The 22,992-nt window shown below is 40.0% G+C and overlaps 3 protein-coding genes across 6 annotated transcripts; 2 read left to right on the forward strand and 1 right to left on the reverse strand.

Annotated features, from left to right (window-relative positions):
• Positions 1-724: 724 nt before the first annotated feature.
• Positions 725-3,450, reverse strand: LOC137710114 (probable methyltransferase PMT18). The gene is made up of 5 exons (XM_068449069.1): positions 2,471-3,450; positions 2,157-2,367; positions 1,614-1,911; positions 1,046-1,510; positions 725-965 (listed from the first exon to the last, which is right to left on the reverse strand). The coding sequence occupies exons 1-5, from the start codon at positions 3,161-3,163 to the stop codon at positions 725-727; spliced, it is 1,908 nt and encodes a 635-aa protein (XP_068305170.1). The 5' UTR covers positions 3,164-3,450.
• Positions 3,451-5,026: 1,576 nt separating this feature from the next.
• LOC137711214 (nuclear pore complex protein NUP98A-like) lies at positions 5,027-13,364 on the forward strand. 4 transcript variants are annotated; one of them, XM_068450436.1, is made up of 15 exons: positions 5,027-5,377; positions 5,580-5,649; positions 6,039-6,108; positions 6,420-6,710; positions 7,346-7,579; positions 8,096-8,197; positions 8,588-8,830; positions 8,918-9,055; positions 9,178-9,372; positions 9,476-9,996; positions 10,090-10,174; positions 10,287-10,556; positions 10,678-10,947; positions 11,070-11,627; positions 12,158-13,364. In XM_068450436.1, the coding sequence occupies exons 3-14, from the start codon at positions 6,090-6,092 to the stop codon at positions 11,441-11,443; spliced, it is 2,742 nt and encodes a 913-aa protein (XP_068306537.1). In that variant the 5' UTR covers positions 5,027-5,377; positions 5,580-5,649; positions 6,039-6,089; the 3' UTR covers positions 11,444-11,627; positions 12,158-13,364. The 4 variants fall into 4 exon arrangements, with proteins under 4 accessions (XP_068306537.1, XP_068306534.1, XP_068306535.1 ...); XM_068450433.1 differs by lacking the exons at positions 9,178-9,372; positions 9,476-9,996; positions 10,090-10,174 and having other exon boundaries at positions 7,346-9,055; XM_068450434.1 differs by lacking the exons at positions 9,178-9,372; positions 9,476-9,996; positions 10,090-10,174; positions 12,158-13,364 and having other exon boundaries at positions 7,346-9,055; positions 10,678-10,966; positions 11,070-11,294.
• Positions 13,365-16,066: 2,702 nt separating this feature from the next.
• LOC137711213 (nuclear pore complex protein NUP98A-like) lies at positions 16,067-22,406 on the forward strand. The gene is made up of 12 exons (XM_068450432.1): positions 16,067-16,288; positions 16,483-16,552; positions 16,893-17,186; positions 17,759-18,367; positions 18,490-18,717; positions 18,821-19,344; positions 19,435-19,519; positions 19,625-19,688; positions 20,199-20,337; positions 20,504-20,620; positions 20,715-20,892; positions 21,419-22,406. Exons 2-12 carry the CDS (start codon positions 16,534-16,536, stop codon positions 22,111-22,113), a joined length of 2,952 nt encoding a protein of 983 aa, XP_068306533.1. The 5' UTR covers positions 16,067-16,288; positions 16,483-16,533; the 3' UTR covers positions 22,114-22,406.
• Positions 22,407-22,992: the final 586 nt, after the last annotated feature.

Below are 22,992 nucleotides of genomic sequence, written 5' to 3' on the forward strand. Positions count from 1 at the left end.
TGTTGGTTTAGACGCCACACTAGCAGCTAAACTCGTTTCATATAAATTAATCTCCTCAACAAAATTTTCAAGATCAATTCAATAAAGTCAAACATATAATCTTAAATAAATGAATAAATGTTTTTAATCACTTGAGTTATAAGTTGTGTTTAGATAGTCTATTACCAGGCTGATGACTCTTATAGTCCCATAACAAGTCCAAGACCTTAATCCACTTATTAATAATCTTGGATAGGGAAAAATTAAATATCATATCTTGTATAGATAAGTCAAAATTATTAATCACTTAAACTACAAGTCGCTTGCAAAATGTGAATTTAGAGTTTGAATACATTAACTCAAATACTAGGAGTTAGGGGACGTAGTTAGGAACTTTGGACTGCCTTCCATTATTCAAATTAATTTTAATATATTATGCCATTTCACTATCTCAATGAATCAATATTAATTCTTTTACAAAATCCTAGAGCATAACATTGATTATGCACCAAGAGAGTTAGAATAAAGGGAGTTTTAACGAAACACTCTAGGTACTGTTTACTTTTAACGAAAAATCATATTTTTACCTTTTCCTTGTACTATTCACTACACTTTTATTTGTCATTTTGCATTAAAACTGAAGTTTTTTTAAACTTTTCGTTAATTTTCCGTAGAATAAAAGCTCAAATAAAAAAGAAGGAAAAGTAGAGTTGCAAGCAAATGGAGAAAAAAAAAAGAGAATATACTACCACATCTCTACTACCTTTCTTTTTTTTTCTTCACCAGTCCAGTAAGTTTTCTCAGCAAGAAGAATTTTCTCTGGATTAAAAGGTCCACTTTCATGATCCCTAATATGGCTCTTCCACCTCATTCCGTCGGTAACCGCCTTTATTTTCACCAGGATCTCTACAGTATCCCTAAACACAACCGTTCCTTCCGGCCTCAGGATCCTATCCATCTCCAGTAAAATGAGTGTTATGTCACACCTGCAATGTACAAACCACATTAGGCCTCAAAGTAACAAAACTCAAAGACCAAAGGCATATTGTCGCGGAATGAGCTTTACCTGTCTTGATATACGCTGAAGACTCCCCCAGCGTGGACGAGATCATATGTTCTGGGATAAGTTGAAAATGCCTCGCACCAATCCTGGTATGTTCCAATGAAACCCCGTTCGTAAATCACTCCAAGAGTGTCCTGGTTTGAGTTGGCAGGGACTGTGTTCATAACCCACACCGGATATTTTGACAACGCTGCAGCAAATCCACCGAGGTAAGCATTCATGTCCATCACATTCCTATACCTTCCATTGGAAATTGGTATGATACGCTTGTAATGTTCCACCCTTTCTTTCCACAGTTGATTATCCTCGCGGAGTTTCTCAGCAGTGATTCCTGGTATTGAACCACTGCTGATTCTAGGAGGGACAGCAAATGCACGCTCCGGCCATTTCTCCAACGCCCCACCAGCAACGTCATTGGGATTGCTGGTCTCCTGTAGAGGAGTAATGCATCTCTCCATGTCTCTTTCCCTTTTAAGCACAAAACATGGCACATTAAGCAGAGTTAAGTACAGGAGAATTTGCATTCCAAATCAAATAAACGAAATCACGAATGAAGCACATGGAGTAGTACCAAGCCATATCTGGATTGTCTGATTTGCATAAATGTGGTGTTTTATAGACCTTCCTGCTCTTAACGCATTTGACGTGGTTGATAGGTTTTTGCCAGATTGCAAGATTGTTCTTCTCGATCACCTTCTTCCAGCACAGGCGCTTTGCAACAGACTCAATAGAATCTTGCTCTTGTTTCAAATCCTCTCGAGTTCTGTTCCATCCCCTCCAGTTTTTTTTCCAGTGAATAGGCGGCCCGGAAAGAATCCAATAACCACCAGGCCTTAGAACTCTGTCCACTTCAATTAGATACATACCATCTGCAAAAATAGTCCAAGAGAAAATCCACATGCTTTCGAAACCACATCATATGAAATTGGTATCTAATCCAAAATTTAGTTGAAGCTGTTAGTTGAGGAGGTTTGAATAGATATATACATACATACATACACACACACACACACACACACACATGCCTACTTGAAGTATGCAGCTCCAAAAACTTCAAGTAATGTGAGATAGTCTAATATGTTGAAGCAAACTAGAAAGTGAGACAGACACTTACCATAGTTCATCCAAGGGATCAAGCAGCGGGAACAATGGGCCATATCGAAAGCCCTTGCAGGGTAGGGAAGCCTCTTTGAAGCCAGGGCACCAATCATAGCAGGAACTCCGCGCTCCAATGCAAACTGGACCTGTGCTTCATGCGTATCTCTTGGCGCAAAAGACATTGTCACGATGTCCCTCTTCAACAGGTAGGCACCCCAACTGGCTACCTAAATACCCAAACAGGAAAGTGCATCAGAATTTTTTAGCAATGTAGGAGTGTGAATCAATTATACATATATATACTTCTATACATATATATGTGCTACTTACACCACAGCCAGTATCGATTGCAGTTCTGATGTTGCCCTTAGTGAGAGGAATGAGCGCGTCAATGTCATCTATGTACGCATCAGCTCCCTTCCGAAACATGGTACCTCCCCCGGGGAATCTAAACCTGTCACCCACGACTTGAATCCAATTCTGGCCAGCTTTCTCAATGCTGAGTTCTATATGGGGAATGTTGTCATACCAAGCAAAATCACGACTCTGAGGCCACTTGAAAGGGATCTTATACTTTGGTGGAGCAGGAATAAGGCAAAGAAGTTGTTCTTCTTTGGTAGGGCAATGCCTCTCTCTGTTTTTCCACATGTTCCTATCAAATTTATCCCCTCTTGTTGGATCCTGGCATGGAGTGTACTCGCTATAAGACATGTCACACAGTGGGAACTTCTGGACAGCCTCGGTTTTGTTGCTGTCTGCTTGATGATGGCTTTCGAAGTCCAAATGAAGCGATGATGATGACACAGATGAGGAAGTTTTGTTCCCGGATTGAGATAACGTTTCATCACAACTGAACCTTTGGTACAGCTCAGATTGATTGACAGGGGCAGAAATGGTTTGCCAAGCTCCTAACATGTAACATACTACGCACAAGGCACTAACCCCGAAGATCCAAGTGAGCCTCTTCTTCTTGGATTCTAGGTAATGGTGCTTTGGCAATCCACCACTACAATCCATTGTCATATTTTTCTTTCTGCAAGAAGTTCCAATTCGAACGAAGCATCAAGAAATCACATTTTACCCATCAACCAATACCTCAAGAATTTCGAGCCTTTTTCACAAATCATAAGTTTCCAATTAATATAACCATTCACAATTAAACAAGATCACACTCTTAACAGTAACAATCAATCGAACGTAAAGATTCAATCTTTATTCATAAATCATAAACCACACATATAAAAAACATACATATCTCTATATAGGAATAAGCAGAAAAAGCAAAATGCAAAACATTAGGATCCCTCACTACTCTAACTATCAACCAAATATGTAAAGATTCAATCTTTGCTCATAAATGATAAACCCAACATCAACAAAACTTACATATTTAACTTGGAAACACAAACAAAGCAAAAAATGCAAATCTCACAAAGCAAGAACAAGATCCAAACACTCGGAAGGAAAAGCTCAAAAATCCCATTAAACAAAAAAACGTAAAAATCTAGGAAATGGAAGGAAAAAGAAATGAAATGCACTCAGAAATGTACCTATTTCCAGCAACAGAAGTTTGAATCTAGAAACAAAACAAGGTACTCAGTACCCTAAAGTTCTCACAAAATCTTAGAAGAAACTCCGCTGAAGTCTGAATCTTTCTGTCCCCCAAATTTTATTGGCAAAAATATCACAAACCCAACAAAGTCCACTGAAAACAAGCAAAGATTTGTACTCAGAAGCAGCAGATGCAAACTGGGTAACTTGTATTTCTCTAAAGAAAAAGCTTCTGAAATAGAAAGTGCCTTTTTCACCTGATGTGAAAAAAAATCTCAGCCAAGGCTCTCTGTTTAGACCTTCCTGACCTCCCCCAGTAGAATAGTACGTCAGACAGAACCTCAGAACTGCAGAAATGGTAATTTCCAGTGGTATTTGTTTCCATATTTGTTTAATCAGAAAGATTAAAAATTGGAAAAAGGACGCAGAAAAGGTTATGTATTTAATAAGAGTGGGAAGCATGGTAGGAAAGGGGGGAACTTAATGAACGAGGATTGCACTCAATATTCCATGTGATTCAAATGTTTAATAAAAATATATGTGGGACCCCTAAAATATGGAGATTAGACTCCCATTTTTCCGGAATCTGACTCCGAACAATGTTTGGCATTCGGATTCCGGGAGAAATCCTGGATGCGGAATCAACTTTTTCTACCCAAAAGATGGGAAGCTGAAAAGAGTTGGAGGATGTGGAAGAAGAACCAGAAGGATGGGGTGCGGACTTCACGAGAAAGAAAAATGAACTGGGAGATTCTCGCAAACAATGATTAGCTTTCATTTTGATTCGGTTGTTTTATTAAACAACTTACATGAATAAGTACGACTTCGATTTTGTTTTCAAAAATTTTAGTAAACAGTTTTATCAAAAATTTAATTCTACCTCTGCCCATTTCAATTCCTCTTCGATTTATTGCCACTCAATTCAATTCTTCCTCCACGACTACAGGAAGAGCAGGCAATAATCTTTGTTTCGTTTCTTTTTTTTTTTATATGAAATGGAGGAAGTGAAAGAACAAGCAGTGAGTGCAGAGTGATTGAGAGAGAGAGAGATGGAGTTGTGATTGGAATCCATTAACAACAATGCGGTAGTTCCATTCAACTCATTCTTTTGTAATTGTATTTAATTTCTTCTTTGACTCGTGATTTCACCTGTCTCGGATAGGTAAACATGTCATTAACAATAAAACGGTATTTTCATTCAACAACAGTTTCATTTTAACTTTACCAACTTTCTTTTCTAACTTACAATTTCATCCGCTCCAAATAAGTAAACATGTCGGTAGAGTCTATATGATACTTCATTCAACTTGTTTTCTTTTCCAACTCTACGTACTTTCTCGTCCAACTTGCGACTGTTTTACTTGTTTCGAATAAATTAACGTCTTGTTAAAGCAATACAATATTTGTCAGTCAACTAACTTTCCTTTTCAGCTTTACATGTTCACAATTCAGACTTCCCAAATTCCATAACATCCCAACTGACATTTGTGAGAGTTCGGGAGGCTGCGCCAACTCGCCCTCGCTCTCTCTCTTTTCCCTTCTGCGACCCCAAGCGTTCCTCCCTCGCCCTCTCTCCTCCGCCTTCTGCCGCCTCCGATCTCAAAACTCACAACCTCCGTCGAGTTCAGATCGATCACCGACGCCTCCGCCTTCCAAATCCCTACTGTCGCCTTCGCTCACTTTCAGGTACTTAGAAAACCATAATCCTCGGATTTCTTCTGGTAATTAGGTTTACGATTGCGCTTAATGCCTGATTTAATGCGTTAATGCTGTCATTTGCGTTTTGTTCGACTTGCGTTTTAGGGATTTCTTGCGTTTTTGAATGCTTTGTTAAATATGTGTTTTCTGCTGCAATTTGTGTTAACTTTGTGTTCTGTATGCGTTACAGCTCAAGATCGAGGAAATAGCACGGGTTTTGATTGCCGAATCGTAAGAGAAGATGTTCGGTTCTTTTAATCGTAAGCTTTCATTATCTCTATATCTTTCATTGATCCTTCGGGTCAGATTTTGTTTCATCATCAAAGCTGCATTCAGTACATTTTAATTGGTTCCGATACGAATAATTGTTTTTTGTATTTTCATCAATCATATATCGATTTTTCGGAAGATATCGATACACTTTTTATTTGCTTCGTTGTAAGATGGTATGACATACATTTATTAGCAGCATGATTACGGGCAATTAGGTTTACGATTGCGCTTAATGCCTGATTTAATGCGTTAATGCCTTCGTTTGTGTTTTATATGACTCGCGTTTTAGGGATTTCTTGTGTTTTTGAATCCTCGATGCTTTGTTAAATATGTCTTTTTTGCTGCAATTTGTGTTAACGTTTTGTATGCGTTACAGCTCGAGATCAAGGAAATAGCCCGGGTTTTGAATGCCGAATCGTAAGAGAAGATGATCGATTCTTCTAATCGTAAGCTTTCTTTATCACTATATCTTTTATTGATCCTTGGAGTCAGATTTTGTTGCATCATTTTAACTGCATTCAATATATTTTAATTGGTTCCGATATAAATAATTGCTTTTTGTATTTTTCGTCAATCATATGTGATATGCTTCGTTGTAAGATGAGTATGACATGCATTTATTAGCATCATGTTTAAGGGCAATTGATTGTGTTTATCTGGTCTTCTGTTTATAATGTTTGATTGTCCGATAAATATTCGGCCTTGGTAATTTTTTTCGTTGCGAAAATAATCTAACTTGTGGAATATTGTTTAACAGCTTTTGGGCAGGCATCTAGCAGCCCATTTGGGTCTCAATCAGTATTTGGGCAGACCAGCATCACAAATAACAATCCTTTTGCCCCTAAGCCTTTTGGTAGCACAACCCCATTTGGTGCGCAAACAGGGAGTAACATGTTTGGAGGAACTTCAACTGGTGCATTTGGCACAACTCAAGCTTCTTCACCTTTTCCTTCCTCCACAACCTTTGGTGCTGCGTCCTCACCAGCTTTTGGAAATACAACGCCTGCTTTTGGAGCAACTTCTAGTCCTTCACCATCACCTTTTGGTGGTAAGTCAATGGATTAATTTTTTTTTTTTTGTTTTTTCGTTTTGTGTTCGCTCACCACTTTTCAACTGATTCTTTTGATATAACTTTTATGATATATGGTTATTGGAAATCATTTGCATTGTCCCTTCAAGGTTGTATTGAGTGTTTTTCTAGAAATGTATGAGTGGATTATACTTTCAGTAGGTGATATTAGTGGATTATGCATTCTGCACAAGATGGATATATTGTTATTGAAACTTTCTATTTGGTACACATCTATTGGTGCGGTTGGCTTGTGAAACGACAAATATCATAAGGGGGGGGAATTAAGACTTTGAGAGTGGAATAGGGATTATTACTATGCCTTTACTACTCTGGCTGTACTTTTTGTGTGATGGATTGGTTTCATCTTGTATTTCAAGGGGCATGTGCTCACTTTGCTTCTTAGTTTATGTGCGGAATCATTTTCACTTTAGAAGCTCATCAACAAGATTGATCTAGTTATACTGGGATGCTCAATCCATGCAATTCCTGTGTTATTTGGTTACATGTTATTCATCTCTCTGAGCTCAATTGTTTCGCTATTTTGATAACTTCTTGTCACTGATGATTTTTTCTCTGTTTTCTCCCCCATATGCACGCACCTCTCTCAACAGGTTCATCTGGGTTTGGTCAGAAGCCTGTGTTTGGAGCATTTGGGTCCAATCCTACTCAAACAAGTCCTTTTGGATGTACAACACAACCATCACAGCCATCATTTGGGAGCAGTATATTTGGTTCCTCCACGCCATTTGGTGGATCAAGTCAGCCAGCATTTGGTGCTACCACCACCCCAGCTTTTGGTGCTACAAGCACCCCAGCGTTTGGTGCTACAAGTAGTCCAGCCTTTGGTGCTACCACCACCCCAGCCTTTGCATCTACAAGTAGCTCGGCCTTTGGTTCCACAACAAGTCCTACATTTGGAAGCACAGGAGCTGCATTTGGTGTGTCAAGTTCTCCTTTGTTTGGATCTGGGGAAGCACTTGGAGCTTCAAGCACTCCGGCTTTTAGTTCATCTAGCTCGACCTTTGGTACTTCAAGTACCCTAGCGTTTGGTGCTACAAGTAGTCCAGCCTTTGGTGCGACCACCACCCCAGCATTTGGTGCAACCACCACCTCTGCGTTTGGTGCTACAAGCACCCCAGCGTTTGATGCTACAAGCAGTCCAACCTTTGGTGTTACCACCACCCTAGCATTTAGAGCTACAAGTAGCCCAACCTTTGGTTCCACAACAAGTCTTGGAAGCACAGAAGCTGCATTTGGGGTGTTAAGTTCTCCCTTGTTTGGATTTGGGGGAGCATTTGGGGCTTCAAGCACTTCGGCTTTTGGTTCATCTAGCTCGAACTTTGGTCCTTCAATCACCCCAGCGTTTGGTGCTACAAGTAGTCCAGCCTTTGGTGCTACAAGTAGTCCAGCCTTTGGTGCTACCACCATCCCAGCATTTGGTGCTACCACCACCCCAACTATTGGTGCTACAAGCACCCCAGCGTTTGGTGCTACAAGTAGTCTAGCGTTTGGTGCCACCACTACCCCAGCCTTTGGAGCTACAAGCAGCCTGGCCTTAGGTTCCACAAGAAGTCCTACATTTGGAAGCACAAGAGCTACATTTGGGGTGTCAAGTTCTCCTTTGTTTGGATCTGGGGAAGCATTTGGGGCTTCAAGCACTTTGGCTTTTGGTTCATCTAGCTCGACCTTTGGTACTTCAAGCACCCCAGCGTTTGGTGCTACAAGTAGTCCAGCCTTTGGTGCTACCACCACCCCAACATTTGGTGCTACCACCACCCCAGCTTTTGGTGCTACAAGCACCCCAGCGTTTGGTGCTACATGTAGTCCAGCCTTTGGTGCTACATGTGGTCCAGCCTTTGGTGCTACCACCACCCCAGCCTTTGGTGCTACAAGCACCCCAGCCTTTGGAGCTACAAGTAGCCTGGCCTTTGGTTCCACAAGAAGTCCTACATTTGGAAGCACAGGAGCTGCATTTGGGGTGTCAAGTTCTCCCTTGTTTAGATCTGGGGGAGCATTTGAGGCTTCAAGCACTCCGGCTTTTGGTTCATCTAGCTCGACCTTTGGTACTTCAAGCACCCCAACATTTGGTGCTACCACCACCCCAGCGTTTGGTGCTACCACCACCCTAGCTTTTGGTGCTATAAGCGCCCCAGCATTTGGTGCTACAAGTAGTCCAGCCTTTGGTGCTCCTGGTTTTGGTTCATCCAATACCCCATCTTTCAGCTTTCCATCCACTCCTAGCTTTGGCCAATCAAGTTCTACATTTGGTAGCAGCCAATTTGTCGCTTCATCTATTTTTGGAGCACAGGGTTCTCCATTTGGTGAGTATTCCCGATGCATATGAGTGGTGGTACATTTTGAAAAAATAAAATGGACCAGCCAAATGCCTCATTCTATGTTGTATCGTTGTAGTTGTATTATATTCTTATAATGTGTGATGCAGGAGCTCAAACAACAACATTTGGGGGCCAGCAACGCGAGGGCAGTAGAGTGGTTGCATATGCTCCAACTCCTGAACCCAATTGTGGAACTGGGACTAGTGCTGCCGGGAAATTGGAGTCAATATCACCAATGCCAGCATATAAAGAAAAAAGTCATGAAGAACTCCGCTGGGAGGATTATCAATTGGGGGATAAAGGTATGGTTTCTATTTATAACGTTTCATTAGCTTGAAACATTTTTGCGTTTGTCAGCAATAATGACATTTGCTAAGTTCAAAATGTTTCTTTTTTGACTTCCAGGTGGTCCAGTTCCTGCTGGTGGGCGTGGGTTTGGCATTACTACCTCACAGCAAAACCCTTTGAATTCTGCACATACATTTCCTCAAGCATCAAGTCATTTTAATGCCACAACTTCATCTAATTTGTTTGCTCTAAAAACTTCATCCTTCACTAATACAGGCTTCACAACATCTACACCATTCAGTTCATCAAGTTTTGGGATTTCTACTTCAACAAGTCCTTTTACACCATCACAACCTTCTACAATTTTCTCTAAAACCTCACCTCCGTCTCTCTTTAGTTCTTCAAGCTCTGCATTTTCATTTTCTTATCCGGCTGCGACAACAACTTCCACACTTAATTCAAATCCATTCAATCCCACACCTCCAGTTGCCCAGACATGTGGTGCTTTTACCAATCTATTTGGGCAGAATTCAACTCCTTTTTCTCAGCCATTCAGTAACCCTTCTACTTGCTTTGGTTTGGCAATCTTCTTTGGTGTTGGGGCTACAAGTAGTCACATGGGTTTAAGTCAACCAACTGTAACTTTTTATTTTTTGTTTTTACTTTTAATTGGTAAGAGGTTTTAATTGATGATTGGTTGACTTTTTTTCCTTATTTTCTTTCCCGTGCAGCCAACTTTTATTTCTATGCCTTTCTCATCTCAGCCAGCTCAGAGTAGTGGTTTCAACTTCGACATTTTTAATCAAACTCAGTCAGGTAACATATGTTTTGAGCATCTTTATGTTTCCTTAATTCATGTAGCCATTGAGGTTTTATTTGTCAGTTGTATCGTTGTCGTTGTATTATATTCTTATAATTTGTGATGCAGGAGCTCAATCAACAACATTTGGGAACACTGGTGCCTTTGGGCAGTCAGCTTTTGGGGCTTCAAGCACTCCGACTTTTGGGTTATCTAGCTCGACCTTTGGCACTTCAACCAATCCAGCTTTTGGTGTTTTAAGTGCTCCTGGTTTTGGTTCATCCAGTACTCCATCTTTCAGCTTTACATCAACTCCTGCCTTTGGCCAATCAAGTTGTACATTTGGTAGCAGTCAATTTGCCGCTTCATCTCCTTTTGGGGCACAGAGTTCCCCATTTGGTGAGTATTCCAGATGCATGAACGGTGGTACATTTTGAAATAATAAAATGGACCAGTCAGATGCCTCGTTCCTATTTTGTATCGTTGTAGTTGTATTATATTCTTATAATTTGTGATGCAGGAGTTCAATCAACAACATTTGGGAACACTGGTGCCTTTGGGCAGTTAGCTTTTGGGGCTTCAAGCACTCCGACTTTTGCTTCATCTAGCTCGACCTTTGGTACTTCAACCAATCCAGCTTTTGGTGCTTCAAGTGCTCCTAGTTTTGGTTCATCCAGTACTCCATCTTTCAGTTTTCCATCAACTTCTGCCTTTGGCCAATCAAGTTCTACATTTGGTAGAAGTCAATTTGCCTCTTCATCTCCTTTTGGAGCACAGAGTTCTCCATTTGGTGAGTATTCCAGATGCATGTGAGTGGTGGTACATTTTGAAATAATAAAATGGGCCAGCCAGATGCCTGATTCTGTTTTGTATCGTTGTCGTTGTATTATATTCTTATAATTTGTGATGCAGGAGCTCAATCAACAACATTTGGGAACACTGGTGCCTTTGGGCAGTCAGCTTTTGGGGGCCAGCAATGCGGAGGCAGTAGAGTGGTTGCATATGCTGCAACTCCTGAACCCGATGGTGGAACTGGGACTAGTGCTGCTGGGAAATTGGAGTCCATATCAGCAATGCCAGCATATAAAGAAAAAAGTCATGAGGAACTTCGCTGGGAGGATTATCAATTGGGGGATAAAGGTACGGTTGAATATGCTGCAACTCATGAACCCGATGGTGGAAGTGGGAAATTTGAGTCAATATCAGCAATGCCAGCATATAAAGAAAAAAGTCATGAAGAATTTCGCTGGGAGCAATGTTCTAAAAATTGGTCGCCTTCGCGCTAAGCGGTGCGCGCTAGGCGGTAAAGGCCTGGCGTCTGTCCATCGTCTTTTGGTCTGCAACTACAAGTCTACAACAACTCCAGCTTTGGTCTTAAGCCGTCTCCAACTTCGTCTCTAACTCTCATCTGATTGTACAATTTGTGCAAGGTCTCTGGCAAATACAATCTCGCATCTCCACGGTCTCCAGGTACTTCTGCATCTGCAATTGAAACATTTGATTTGATATTACGGAAAGATAAAGTTAATGGGTTAATTAACTTAATTGGTATATCTGCATCTAGATATCAAAGTTTGAATTACCATTCTTATTCTGTTTTAACTTTTATAATAGTTCGATTAGTTTAACCCTATCAGTAATTTAAGTTCTGTTTTTTAAATGGATTAATGGGTTTCCTACTTTGTTTGATATCAAAGTTCTTAACTACATAACTAGATCACCGAAAATATGACTTGAATTTGAGTCTTCATCATTCGTACCGAAAAATGACTTAAATTTGAGTCTCAGTTTAAATTAGTTCATCATTTGTACTATTTAATTTTCCTATTCTTTTTAGAAGCTGTTGTGTTCTTGAAAGCTTTAAGTGTAACCGTACCCCATTTTCCACTTTACTCGATGAGAATGGTTCTCATATTGGTTTGGTTAAAATTTTTTGAGATATCAATTTTGATGCTAATTCTCATTTTGGTTTGGTTCTCATAATGGAATATTATTTTTAGATGACAGGCACTGCATCATTCGGAGCATCTAATGCAATGTCGTCCTCCTCCTAAACCGAAAATTTGTTGAAGCGTAGTTCGGATGATGTGGGATGGGAGTATGGGATCTAGCAAATCTTATAAAACTCAGATAAGGTGCAGTGTAAGTTGTGCAACGAAATAATTAGTTGTGGAGTATATAAATTGAACCAACACATAGCCAACATAAAGGGAAATGTAGCCGCATTCACAAAGTCTTTGGATGAGGATAAAGTCAAATGTAGAGCCCAATTAGAAGAAGCCAAAAGTAAGAAGAAACATAGGAATAAACACAACCAGGAAATGAGGGAAGAGGTTCAGCTTCAACAAATTGAAGAGGAAGAAGACATTGATGTTGTTGGGTCAAGGAAAAGGTCGCACACTCTTGGATTAGGATAGGGGATCCACAATCAATCCCAATTCTTCAAAAAAGCAAGAAGACGGGGCAACAAAACTTCCATGATGCAATTTGGGAGGATAAAGCTCATCAAGTATCAATTTTTGGCTCGATGGGTGTATAAAGCCGAAATGCATTTCCATGCCATTGATGATGATAGTTTCAAACGCTTTGTGCAAGCAGTTGATCAATTTGGCTCGGGTTACCAACCTTCAAGCCAATACGATTTAAGAAAGCCTATATTGAAAGAAGAGGTAGAGAGTGAAAAATTTACTCAAGAAGAATGAAGAAGGGTGGGCTTTGAATGGTTGCTTAATTATGACCGATGGTTTGAGCGACCTGAAAAGGAGAAGCATATTGAATTTGTATCTCAATTGCAAGGAAAGCACCATATTTCTTTCTTCCAAGGAATGCCCTAGTGAAGCACTCACTGGAGAATACATCTTTGAATATGTTGACAAGTGTGTTGAAGAAATTGGAAGTTATTTCCCGATATATGATGTCCAAAACCAAGTGACAAATGTTTGAGATGCATAAGTATGACAAAAAGATGATGAATTTGGAAGACATTTGGCCGATGTTGGATGCGTTGAGAATGATGACAACTATAATCCGGGTATTAATATTCACATATGCTTGTATTTTATTTATTAAATTTGGCTATGCTACTTATTTTTCTTTACTAATCGTGTTTTTTTTCCTTCTTTAGTTTAATGGTGGTATATTTATGGAAATTGTATACCTAATTTGCAAATGATGGTTATAAAGATTCTCTCATTGACTACAAGTTCATTCAGTTGTGAGAGGAATTTGAGTACTTTTGGGGGAATACATACAAAGAAAATGAATAGATTAGATACAACAAGATTAAATAATTTAGTCTGTCCAATTCAATGCAAAGATCATAAACAAGAAGAAAAGAAAGAAGGAGAAGAAAGTGGATATATTACTTGCAAGTGAAGCTAGTATGACGCAAGAATGTATTGTGGAGGGTAGTGATGAAGAAGTTGAGCTTGATTCGGGAATGGATGGAGAGACATTGGAGGTGGGTAGTTCCCTAGAGGCTAGGAGAAGTTTTAGAAATGTTGAAGTAAGAGAACTTCATGATGAAGATTTTGTATCGGATGAGGACATGGAAGGAGATGATGAAATTGAGTTTGAGTCTAACAGAGAGAGAGAGAGAGAGAGAGAGAGAGAGAGAGAGAGAGAGAGAGAGAGAGAGAGAGAGAGAGAGAGAGAGAGAGAGAGAGAGAGAGAGAGAGAGAGAGAGAGAGAGAGAGAGAGAGAGAGAGAGAGAGAGAGAGAGAGAGAGAGTCTTGGAGGGATACGGAAATAAGAGTGATGCCTAGCTTTGCAACTTTGCAAGTATCTAATATTATTATATTTTCTTATTCCTTCTATTTTGCATTTTATGTGTTTTTAAATTGTGAACTTGTTGGATACATGTATCATCCAAGTATACTTCTCACAATGATTATATGTTTAATGTGTTTTTAAATATTGAACTTGTTAGATACATGTATTTTATGTATTCTTCTACTTTTATTTTTGCATTTTATCTTTTATTTTTATTATCCATATAATTATAGGTTTTTTTTTTAAGTGAATACTCACATATTTACAAGATATATAATAAATTTACATAAATCCGTCTAGGCCGCTTAGGCGCTAGGTCTCTGCCGGCTGATCAACTAGCGTCCAACGTCTTTTAGACCCTTAGCTGTAAGGATTATCAATTGGGGAATAAATGTATGGTTTCTAGTTATAATGTTTCAGTATCTTGGAAATTTTCCGCGTTTGCACAGACATTTCCTCGAGCATCAAGTCCTTTTAACTCCTTATCCACATAAGCTATAACAGTAAAAAAAAGACAGCCACTAATTGTTTCTGTAGTATCCCACATCGCCCGTGAGGGCGTGGTCTTTGGGCCTTATATATCCATGCCCAGAGCTTTAACTTCAGAGAGGCCTTTTGTGGACTATGGTCCACAAGAACAAAACCGTGCGGTAGCTGGGTGACTGCGACCTAGTCCAGGCCCAGAATGCCAAAGCAGACAATATCCGAGAGGTTGGAGTCTGGGATGTGACAATTTGGTATCAGAGCCAGACTCACGGTCGTGGTGTGCCGACGAGGACGTCGGGCTCCCTAAGGGGGGTGGATTGTAGTATCACACATCGCCCGTGAGGGCGTGGTCTTTGGGCCTTATATATCCATGCCCAGAGCTTTAACTTCAGAGAGGCCTTTTGTGGACTACGGTCCACAAGAACAAAACCGTGCGGTAGCTGGGTGGCTGCGACCTAGTCCAGGCCCAGAATGCCAAAGCGGACAATATCCGAGAGGTTGGAGTCTGGATAGCTCTCTTTTGATGGGTTTTCTTATATTAACTACAAAAATATCCTTTCAGTATTTTCAAAAAAATAAAAAAATAAATCGTAAATAAAAAAACTTAAAGCTTTCTCACAAAGTTTTAAAAATTAATTTTTTTTTTAAATTTTACTATAAATATAAAATTAGATTAATTGGAATAGGGGCATTTTAGTAATTTTATTGGTTTTCTTTCTTAATCGTGTGGTTAAGTAGACAACTTATATAAATAAATATGATTCTTACTTCGATTCTAAGAAATTTTAAAAAACACTTTCAACAAGAATTTGATTCTGACTTCATCATGTTTCAATATCTCCTCAACTCAATTTCACTCAATTCAATTCTTCCTCCACAACTTCATGAAGAGGGTAGGTGGTAAGTGGTGATTGGGGAGTGCAGGCAATAATCTTTGTTTCTTAATCATGTTTTGTTTTCTTTATGAAACGGGGAAAGTGAAAGAAAAAGCAGTGAGTGCAAAGTGATTTAGAGAGAGAGAGAGAGAGAGAGAGAGATGTAGTTGTGATTGAATGCTCGGTGTAGCCTTTGAGTAATTTCACATGTTTCAAATAAAGAAATATGACATTAACAACAATGCAGTACTTTCATTAAACTCATTTTCTTTTTTAATTGTACTTACTTTCTTCTCTGACTCGTGATTTCACCCGTTTCGAATAAGTAAACATATCATTAACAACAATGCGGTACTTTTATTCACCGTATTTTTTATTTCAGCTTTACTTACTTTCTTTCCTAAATTACAATTTCACTCGTTTCAAATAAATAAATATGTCAGTAAAAACAATACGATCCTTTCATTCTATCTCATTTCCTTTTTCAACTCTACTTACTTTCTTATCTAACTTGCAATTTCACTAGTTTCGAATAAGTTAACGTGTCGTTAAGGACATACATAAAAAAATATTCCAACAAAAAAAAAAAGAAAAAAAATCTTAAGAGGACAAATATTGAAAACCGACTTGTCCGAAGTGAAAGACTCCCCTTTCCTTGGATAGGTTTGCGGACTTACTCTTCACGCTAACATTACGTGCTTACTATTTACGCGACGCGCCCGTCGCTCACTTCCCTCCCCCCCCCCCCCCACTCGTGTAAAAATACCTTTCGCCTTCTCCCTGTTCTGACATTTGTGAGAGTTCGGAGGTTGCGACAACTCGCCCTCGCTCTCTCTCTTTTCCCTTCCGCGGCTCCGAACCCTTCTCCCTCGCCCTCTCTCCGTTGCCTTCAGCCGCCTCCGATCTCCAAACTCACAACCTTCGTCGAGTTCAGGTCGACGACCGACGCCCGACGCCTCCGCCTTCCAAATCCCTACTTTCGCCTTCGCTCACTTTCAGGTACTTAAAAAAACCCTAACCCTTGGTTTTCTTCTGGTGATTAGGTTTACGATTGCGTTTAATGCCTGATTTAATGCGTTAATGCTGTCGTTTGCGTTTTATTCGTCTCGCGTTTTGGGGATTTCTCGATGCTTTGTTAAATAGGTGTTTTGTGCTGCAATTTGTGTTAACTTTGTGTTCTGTATGCATTGCAGCTCGAGATCAAGGAAATAGCACGGGTTTTGATTGCTGAATCGGAAGAGAAGATGTTCGGTTCTTCTAATCGTAAGCTTTCTTTATCTCTATATCTTTTATTGATCCTTGGAGTCAGATTTTGCTGCATCATCTTAACTGCATTCAATATATTTTAATTGGTTCCTATAGGAATAATTGGTTTATGTATTTTCATCAATCATATGTCAGATTTTTAGAAGATGTCGATACACTTTTTATTTGCTTCGTTGTAAGATGAGTATGACGTGCATTTATTAGCAGATTGATTACGGGCTATTTATTGTGTTTATCTGGTCTTCCGGTTATACTGTTTGATTGTCTGATAAATATTCGGGCTTGGTATTTTTTTGCATTGCGAAAATAATCTTACTTGTGGAATATTGTTTAACAGCTTTTGGGCAGTCATCTAGCAGCCCGTTTGGGTCTCAATCGGTATTTGGGCAGACCAGCAGCACAAATAACAATCCTTTTGCCCCTAAGCCTTTTGGTAGCACAACCCCATTTGGTGCGCAAACAGGGAGTAACATGTTTGGAGGAACTTCAACTGGTGTATTTGGTGGCGCAACTCAAGCTTCTTCATCTTTTCCTTCCTCCACAACCTTCGGTGCTGCATCCTCACCAGCTTTTGGAAATACAACGCCTGCTTTTGGAGCAACTTCTAGTTCTTCACCATCACCTTTTGGTGGTAAGCAAGTGGATTGAATTTGAATTTTTTTTTTCTTTTCGTTTTTTTGTTCGCTTACCACTTTTCAAATGATTCATTTGATATAACTTTTATGATATATGGTTATTGGAAATCATTTGCATTGTCTACTATCATTCTTAATGTCCTTCAAGTTTGCATCAAGCGTTTTTCTGGAAATGCATGAGTGGATTATGCATGCTGTACAAGATGGATATATTGTTGTTGAAACTTTCTATTTGGTACACGTCTATTGGTGCAGTTGGCTTGTGAAACGACAAATATCATAAGGGGGGAATTAAGACTTTGAGAGTGGAATAGGGATTGGTTTCATCTTGTATTTCAAGGGGCATGTGTTCACTTTGAATTCCACTTCATGTGTGGAATCATTTCCACTTTAGAAGCTCATCAACAAGATTGATCTAATTATAATGGGATGTTCAATGCATACATGTTATTTGGTTACATGTTATTCATCTCTATGTGCTCAATTATTTTGCTATTTTGATAACTTCTTGTCGCTGATAATTTTTTCTCTGTTTCTCTCCCCCATGTGCACACACCTCTCTCAACAGGTTCATCTGGTTTTGGTCAGAAGCCTGTGTTTGGAGCATTTGGGTCCAATCCTGCTCAAACAAGTCCTTTTGGAACTACAACTCAACCATCACAGCCAGCATTTGGGAGCAGTATATTTGGTTCCTCCACGCCATTTGGTGGATCAAGTCAGCCAGCATTTGGTGCTACCACCACCCCAGCTTTTGGTGCTACAAGCACCCCAGCCTTTGGTGCTACAAATGGTCCAGCCTTTGGTGCTACCACCACCCCAAGTTTTGGTGCTACAAGCACCCCAGCTTTTGGAGCTACAAGTAGCCCAGCCTTTGGTTCCACAACAAGTCCTACATTTGGAAGCACAGGAGCTGCATTTGGGGTGTCAAGTTCTCCCTTGTTTGGATCTGGGGGAGCATTTGGGGCTTCAAGCGCTCCGGCTTTTGGTTCATCTAGCTCGACCTTTGGTACTTCAAGCAATCCAGCTTTTGGTGCTTCAAGTGCTCCTGGTTTTGGTTCATCCAGTACTCCATCTTTCAGCTTTCCATCAACTCCTGCCTTTGGCCAATCAAGTTCTACATTTGGTAGCAGTCAATTTGCCGCTTCATCACCTTTTGGAGCACAGAGTTCTCCATTTGGTGAGTATTCCAGATGCATATGAATGGTGGTACATTTTGAAAAAATAAAATGGACCAGCCAGATGCCTCATTCTGTTTTGTATCATTGTAGTTGTATTATATTCTTATAATTTGTGATGCAGGAGCTCAATCAACAACATTTGGGAACACTAGTGCCTTTGGGCAGTCAGCTTTTGGGGGCCAGCAACGCGGAGGCAGTAGAGTGGTTGCATATGCTGCAACTCCTGAACCCGATGGTGGAACTGGGACTAGTGCTGGTGGGAAATTGGAGTCAATATCGGCAATGCCACAATATAAAGAAAAAAGTCATGAGGAACTCCGCTGGGAGGATTATCAATTGGGGGATAAAGGTATGGTTTCTAGCTATAACGTTTCAGTATCTTGGAACTTTTCCGTGCTTGTCAGCAATAATGACATTTGCTAAGTTCAAAATGTTATCTTTTCGACCTCCAGGTGGTCCAGCTCCTGCTGGTGGGAGTGGGTTTGGCATTACCACCTCACAGCCAAACCCTTTGAATTCTGCACCGACATTTCCTCAAGCATCAAGTCCTTTTAATGCCACAACTTCATCTAATTTGTTTGCTCCAAAAACTTCATCCTTCACTAATACAGGCTTCACAACAACGTCTACACCATTCAGCTCATCAAGTTTTGGGATTTCTACTTCAACCAGTCCTTTTGCACCATCACAACCTTCTACAGTTTTCCCTCAAACCTCATCTCCGTCTCTCTTTAGTTCGTCAAGCTCTGCATTTTCATTTTCTGCTCCGGCTGCGACAACAACTTCCACATTTAATTCAAATCCATTCAATCCCACACCTCCAGCTGCCCAGACAGGTGGTGCTTTTACCAGTCCATTTGGGCAGAATACAACCCCGTTTGCTCAGCCATTTAGTAACCCTTCTACTGGCTTTGGTTTGGGGATCCCCTCTGCTGCTGGGGCTACAAGCAGTCAAATGGGTTTTAGTCAACCAACTGTAAGTTTTATTTTTTGTTTTTACTTTTAATAGTAAAAGGTTTTAATTGATGATTGGTTAACTTTTTTCCTTATTTTCTTTCCCGTGCAGCCAACTTCTTTTTCTATGCCTTTCTCATCTCAGCCAACTCAGAATAGTGGTTTTAACTTCAACAGTTTTAATCAAACTCAGCCAGGTAACATATGTTTTGAGTATCTTTATGTTTCTCAATCATATAGCCATTGAGGTTTTATTTGTCAGTTGATGGTTCTGATTTCATCAATTGGTGTTTGCTTTGTAGGCAACACAAGTGGCTTGGGAGGAGGTTCAACAGGAATTCTTGGTCAGAATAACTATGGACAGTTGTATGTCATATGACTCGTATCTCTCATAGTTCTTTACTTTTGTGTGCATGTTTACGTGGTATATTTACTGTTATGGTATTTAAATACACATTTTTAGTTTGCATACCCTTCTGGTTTCACTTACACAGATAAAAAATTGCGGAAACTTTTGGAATGAAACAAATCTCATTTGATTTGAAATATCTCAATTGCACCAAATCTAAAAAGGATTCGTTTGGTAGTGGAAGGGGTATTTTTTGTTGTTGATCTTATTGCTTATTTAATAGATAAGAAAATTCTAACTTCAGAGTATTAATTAGGTTGATACTTTTTTTTTTTCCTTCTTTTGTTCTTATCCTAATATGTAGGCTTACTATGCAGGGGCTTTTGTTAGCTACTTGGGGGTTTTCTTTTCGTTCTCTATGTCCATGGACTACAGCATTTAGTGTTTTGTTTTGTTTATTTTTTTCATTTTGAATTTTACAATTAAGTTTTGAACTAGAGAATATGGATCTATGCTGTCTTTCTTAGGCCTGCAACGCAAAGCTCTGCAGCTGTACAACCAGTCCCTGCTACAAATCCATTTGGAACGCTCCCTGCAATGCCACAAATGTCAATTGGTCGTGGTGGAACTGCACCATCAATTCAATATGGAATTTCGAGCATGCCTGTAATATAATTTTCTTATGTGGTTTTATTTTTGTTTAATTTGAAATTGAATTTGACTTTAAGGTGTTAGTTCTGTCGAGAATCACTTGTATGTGGTTGCACAGTTTCTTTAAACCTTCTCTGAAGGAAAATGGAATGTGACATTGACTTTTTTTTTTCCCTGTCAGGTCGTAGACAAACCTGCACCTGTTAAAGTATCATATTTGTTGACCTCTCGACACCTGTCGCAGAGGCGGGTTAGGTTACCTGCGAGAAAATATAATCCTAAGAATGACGATCCAAGGGTGAGGGTGATGCTTCATGTAAACAGTTAATCTGTATTAGGTTTTCTGCATTTGAATTTTGTTCTTACACCTGTTTGCCTTTATTGTTTTGCAGTTCCCTTTCTTTATTGACGATGAAGAAATAGAAAGCACACCCAAGGCGGATGCTCTTTTCCTTCCCAGAGAAAACCCAAGAGCACTCGTCATTCGTCCAAAAGAACAGTGGCCTCAAAGGGTTGGTGCTGAGAAAGCATCCCCATTAAAGGATACTTCTACTCCGGTTCATGAGAATGGTAAGTTCTGTTGTGCCATTATCATTTTCTTTCCTTTTGGCCTTTCACTTGTACAGCCTCTTCATGGTTGGCTTGAGAAATAGTTCGGGCATATTTAATGTTTATGAAATGCTTTTAGTAGCCATTATTAAGGGAGTTTTTGGTTTGTTTACATCCATTAGTGGATTTTTGTCGACGGGTTCTGGGCCTTCTGGCCTAATTGAGAGTTTTTTCTATTGTTCATGTAATATCAATACCACACACTAGATTATTATGCACTAATGTGGAGAGTTTTGAGTTAGTTTTCAAATTTATTGTGTCTGAGCATATTTGCATATTGCTTACTCTTCTGAACAAAATGTTTATTCAGGAAAAATTCCGGGAGAAGCTCGTTCTGAGGAGAAAGATAGTTTTTAATTAGCTTGTGGTTTATTGTTAATGTATTTTGTTAGGAATTCACTGGAACACCCGACCTTTAGTTTTTTGTGGTTGTATTTGGTTTAATAGTATCTGTGGTGTTGGCTGACATTGCTTTTTGCTGTTTCAGAAACTCGAGAAGAAAATGGCTTTGTGAAAGAGCGGGCGGATCATGCCAAAGTCAACCAGAAACTGAATGGAGTTCATGATGATCATTCTGTTCAGAAAGGGGACTCTTATATGACACTAAGTGGGCATAGAGCCGGTGAGGCTGCTATTGCATATGAGCATGGCGCTGACATTGAGGCACTAATGCCAAAGCTCCGTCGTACTGACTACTATACAGAGCCTCGAATCCAAGAATTGGCAGCTAAGGAAAGGGCAGAACAAGGGTTCTGCTGTTGTGTCAAGGACTTTGTGGTTGGACGAGTTGGATATGGTAGCATCAAGTTCTTTGGGGAGACAGATGTGCGATGCCTTGATCTTGAGGCTCTCGTGCAGTTCAACAACCGGGAGGTGATAGTTTATATGGATGACAGTAAGAAACCTCCTGTCGGGCAAGGCCTCAACAAACCTGCTGAGGTTACACTTCTCAACATTACATGCGCTGACAAAAAAACAGGGCATCGGTTCACAGAAGGGCCGAAGACAGAGAGATACAAGCAGATGCTGAAGAAGAAGGCAGAGGATCAAGGAGCCGAGTTTGTTTCTTATGACGCCTTGAAAGGCGAGTGGAAGTTCAGGGTAAAGCACTTCAGTAAGTACGAGTTGGGAGAAGAAGACAACTGGGATACCGATGCTGCTGCTCCTGCCCAAGATTGCTGACGGAATATGAAGTTTGATCCGATGTGTTAAATATGTGGTTCGGGGAATGTTTGCGTGTTTTTCATTAGGAAGGGTTGGTTTGTGTTTTTTTGTGGTGGATGCGGCTTAAATTTGGAATTGTATAGAATTTTGGGATGTGGTGTATAGCTGTTGAACCCTTTCTGGCGCTCTGACTACTATCAACTGGTGTGTTGTGTTTTGGGGTTTTGCATTTCCATTCTTTTGAGCTTTCACTGTCGTTGTTGGTTTTTCACCGAATTCGCAACCAAGAGGAAATGAATAATTTATCTACTCGTGTGTTGTGTTTCGCATGCGTGTAAACGCTTAAACGCTTCCTTTTCGTTGTATGTGTGTTGAGTTGTGGTTTACAACTAAGAGAAAAAAGGATTGATAAAAACACAACCTGATATCAAGTAAACCCTACAAAACTTGTAAATATAAGTCTGATTACTCAAGCAAGTGGTCCTTTATTACAGTGATGGAAAGGTGTTGAGTTTTTGCATGACGACATGGGTTCAAAATTCGTCGGTGGCTAACCTAACATCTAATCTAACAAAATATATTGTTTGACAAAAAAAAAAAGTTTGATTACTCAAAAAGCAAGTGATCAAAACGATGGCCGCGGGGCCGCGGTGGGGGTGGGGTTGGGGCGGGGAACCGGCCCAATAAACAACGACAAGTCGTACTGGTTTGTAGCCACTTTTCGATGCAGTTGACAAGAAAAAGGTGCCAGCTCGACGTCGTTTTGGGATTTTCCAAACCATGCCTTAGCCTCGCCCACGCAAGTTCCGATTTGTAACTCTCAGTCGCGAGTCATGACTCATGACACACACACAAGGCATCTCCGTCTCGGCAGGGCATCGTTTCTGAGTCTTCTTC

This window comes from Pyrus communis, chromosome 12, assembly GCF_963583255.1.
Source record: "Pyrus communis chromosome 12, drPyrComm1.1, whole genome shotgun sequence".
Classification (NCBI taxonomy): domain Eukaryota; kingdom Viridiplantae; phylum Streptophyta; class Magnoliopsida; order Rosales; family Rosaceae; genus Pyrus; species Pyrus communis.

Excerpts from the sequence above, each read along its gene's own strand:
- LOC137710114 (XM_068449069.1), bottom strand. The coding sequence starts at position 3,163 with ATGACAATGGATTGTAGTGGTGGATTGCCAAAGCACCATTACCTAGAA. Across the intron at positions 1,912-2,156 it reads GATCCCTTGGATGAACTATG|ATGGTATGTATCTAATTGAA; the intron begins GTAAGTGTCTGT and ends CTATTTTTGCAG. Across the intron at positions 966-1,045 it reads TTCAGCGTATATCAAGACAG|GTGTGACATAACACTCATTT; the intron begins GTAAAGCTCATT and ends TGTACATTGCAG.
- LOC137711214 (XM_068450433.1), top strand. Across the intron at positions 6,711-7,345 it reads TTCACCATCACCTTTTGGTG|GTTCATCTGGGTTTGGTCAG; the intron begins GTAAGTCAATGG and ends CTCTCTCAACAG. Across the intron at positions 10,948-11,069 it reads AGCACAGAGTTCTCCATTTG|GAGCTCAATCAACAACATTT; the intron begins GTGAGTATTCCA and ends TTTGTGATGCAG.
- LOC137711213 (XM_068450432.1), top strand. Across the intron at positions 18,718-18,820 it reads TTATCAATTGGGGGATAAAG|GTGGTCCAGCTCCTGCTGGT; the intron begins GTATGGTTTCTA and ends TTCGACCTCCAG. Across the intron at positions 20,621-20,714 it reads CTAAGAATGACGATCCAAGG|TTCCCTTTCTTTATTGACGA; the intron begins GTGAGGGTGATG and ends ATTGTTTTGCAG.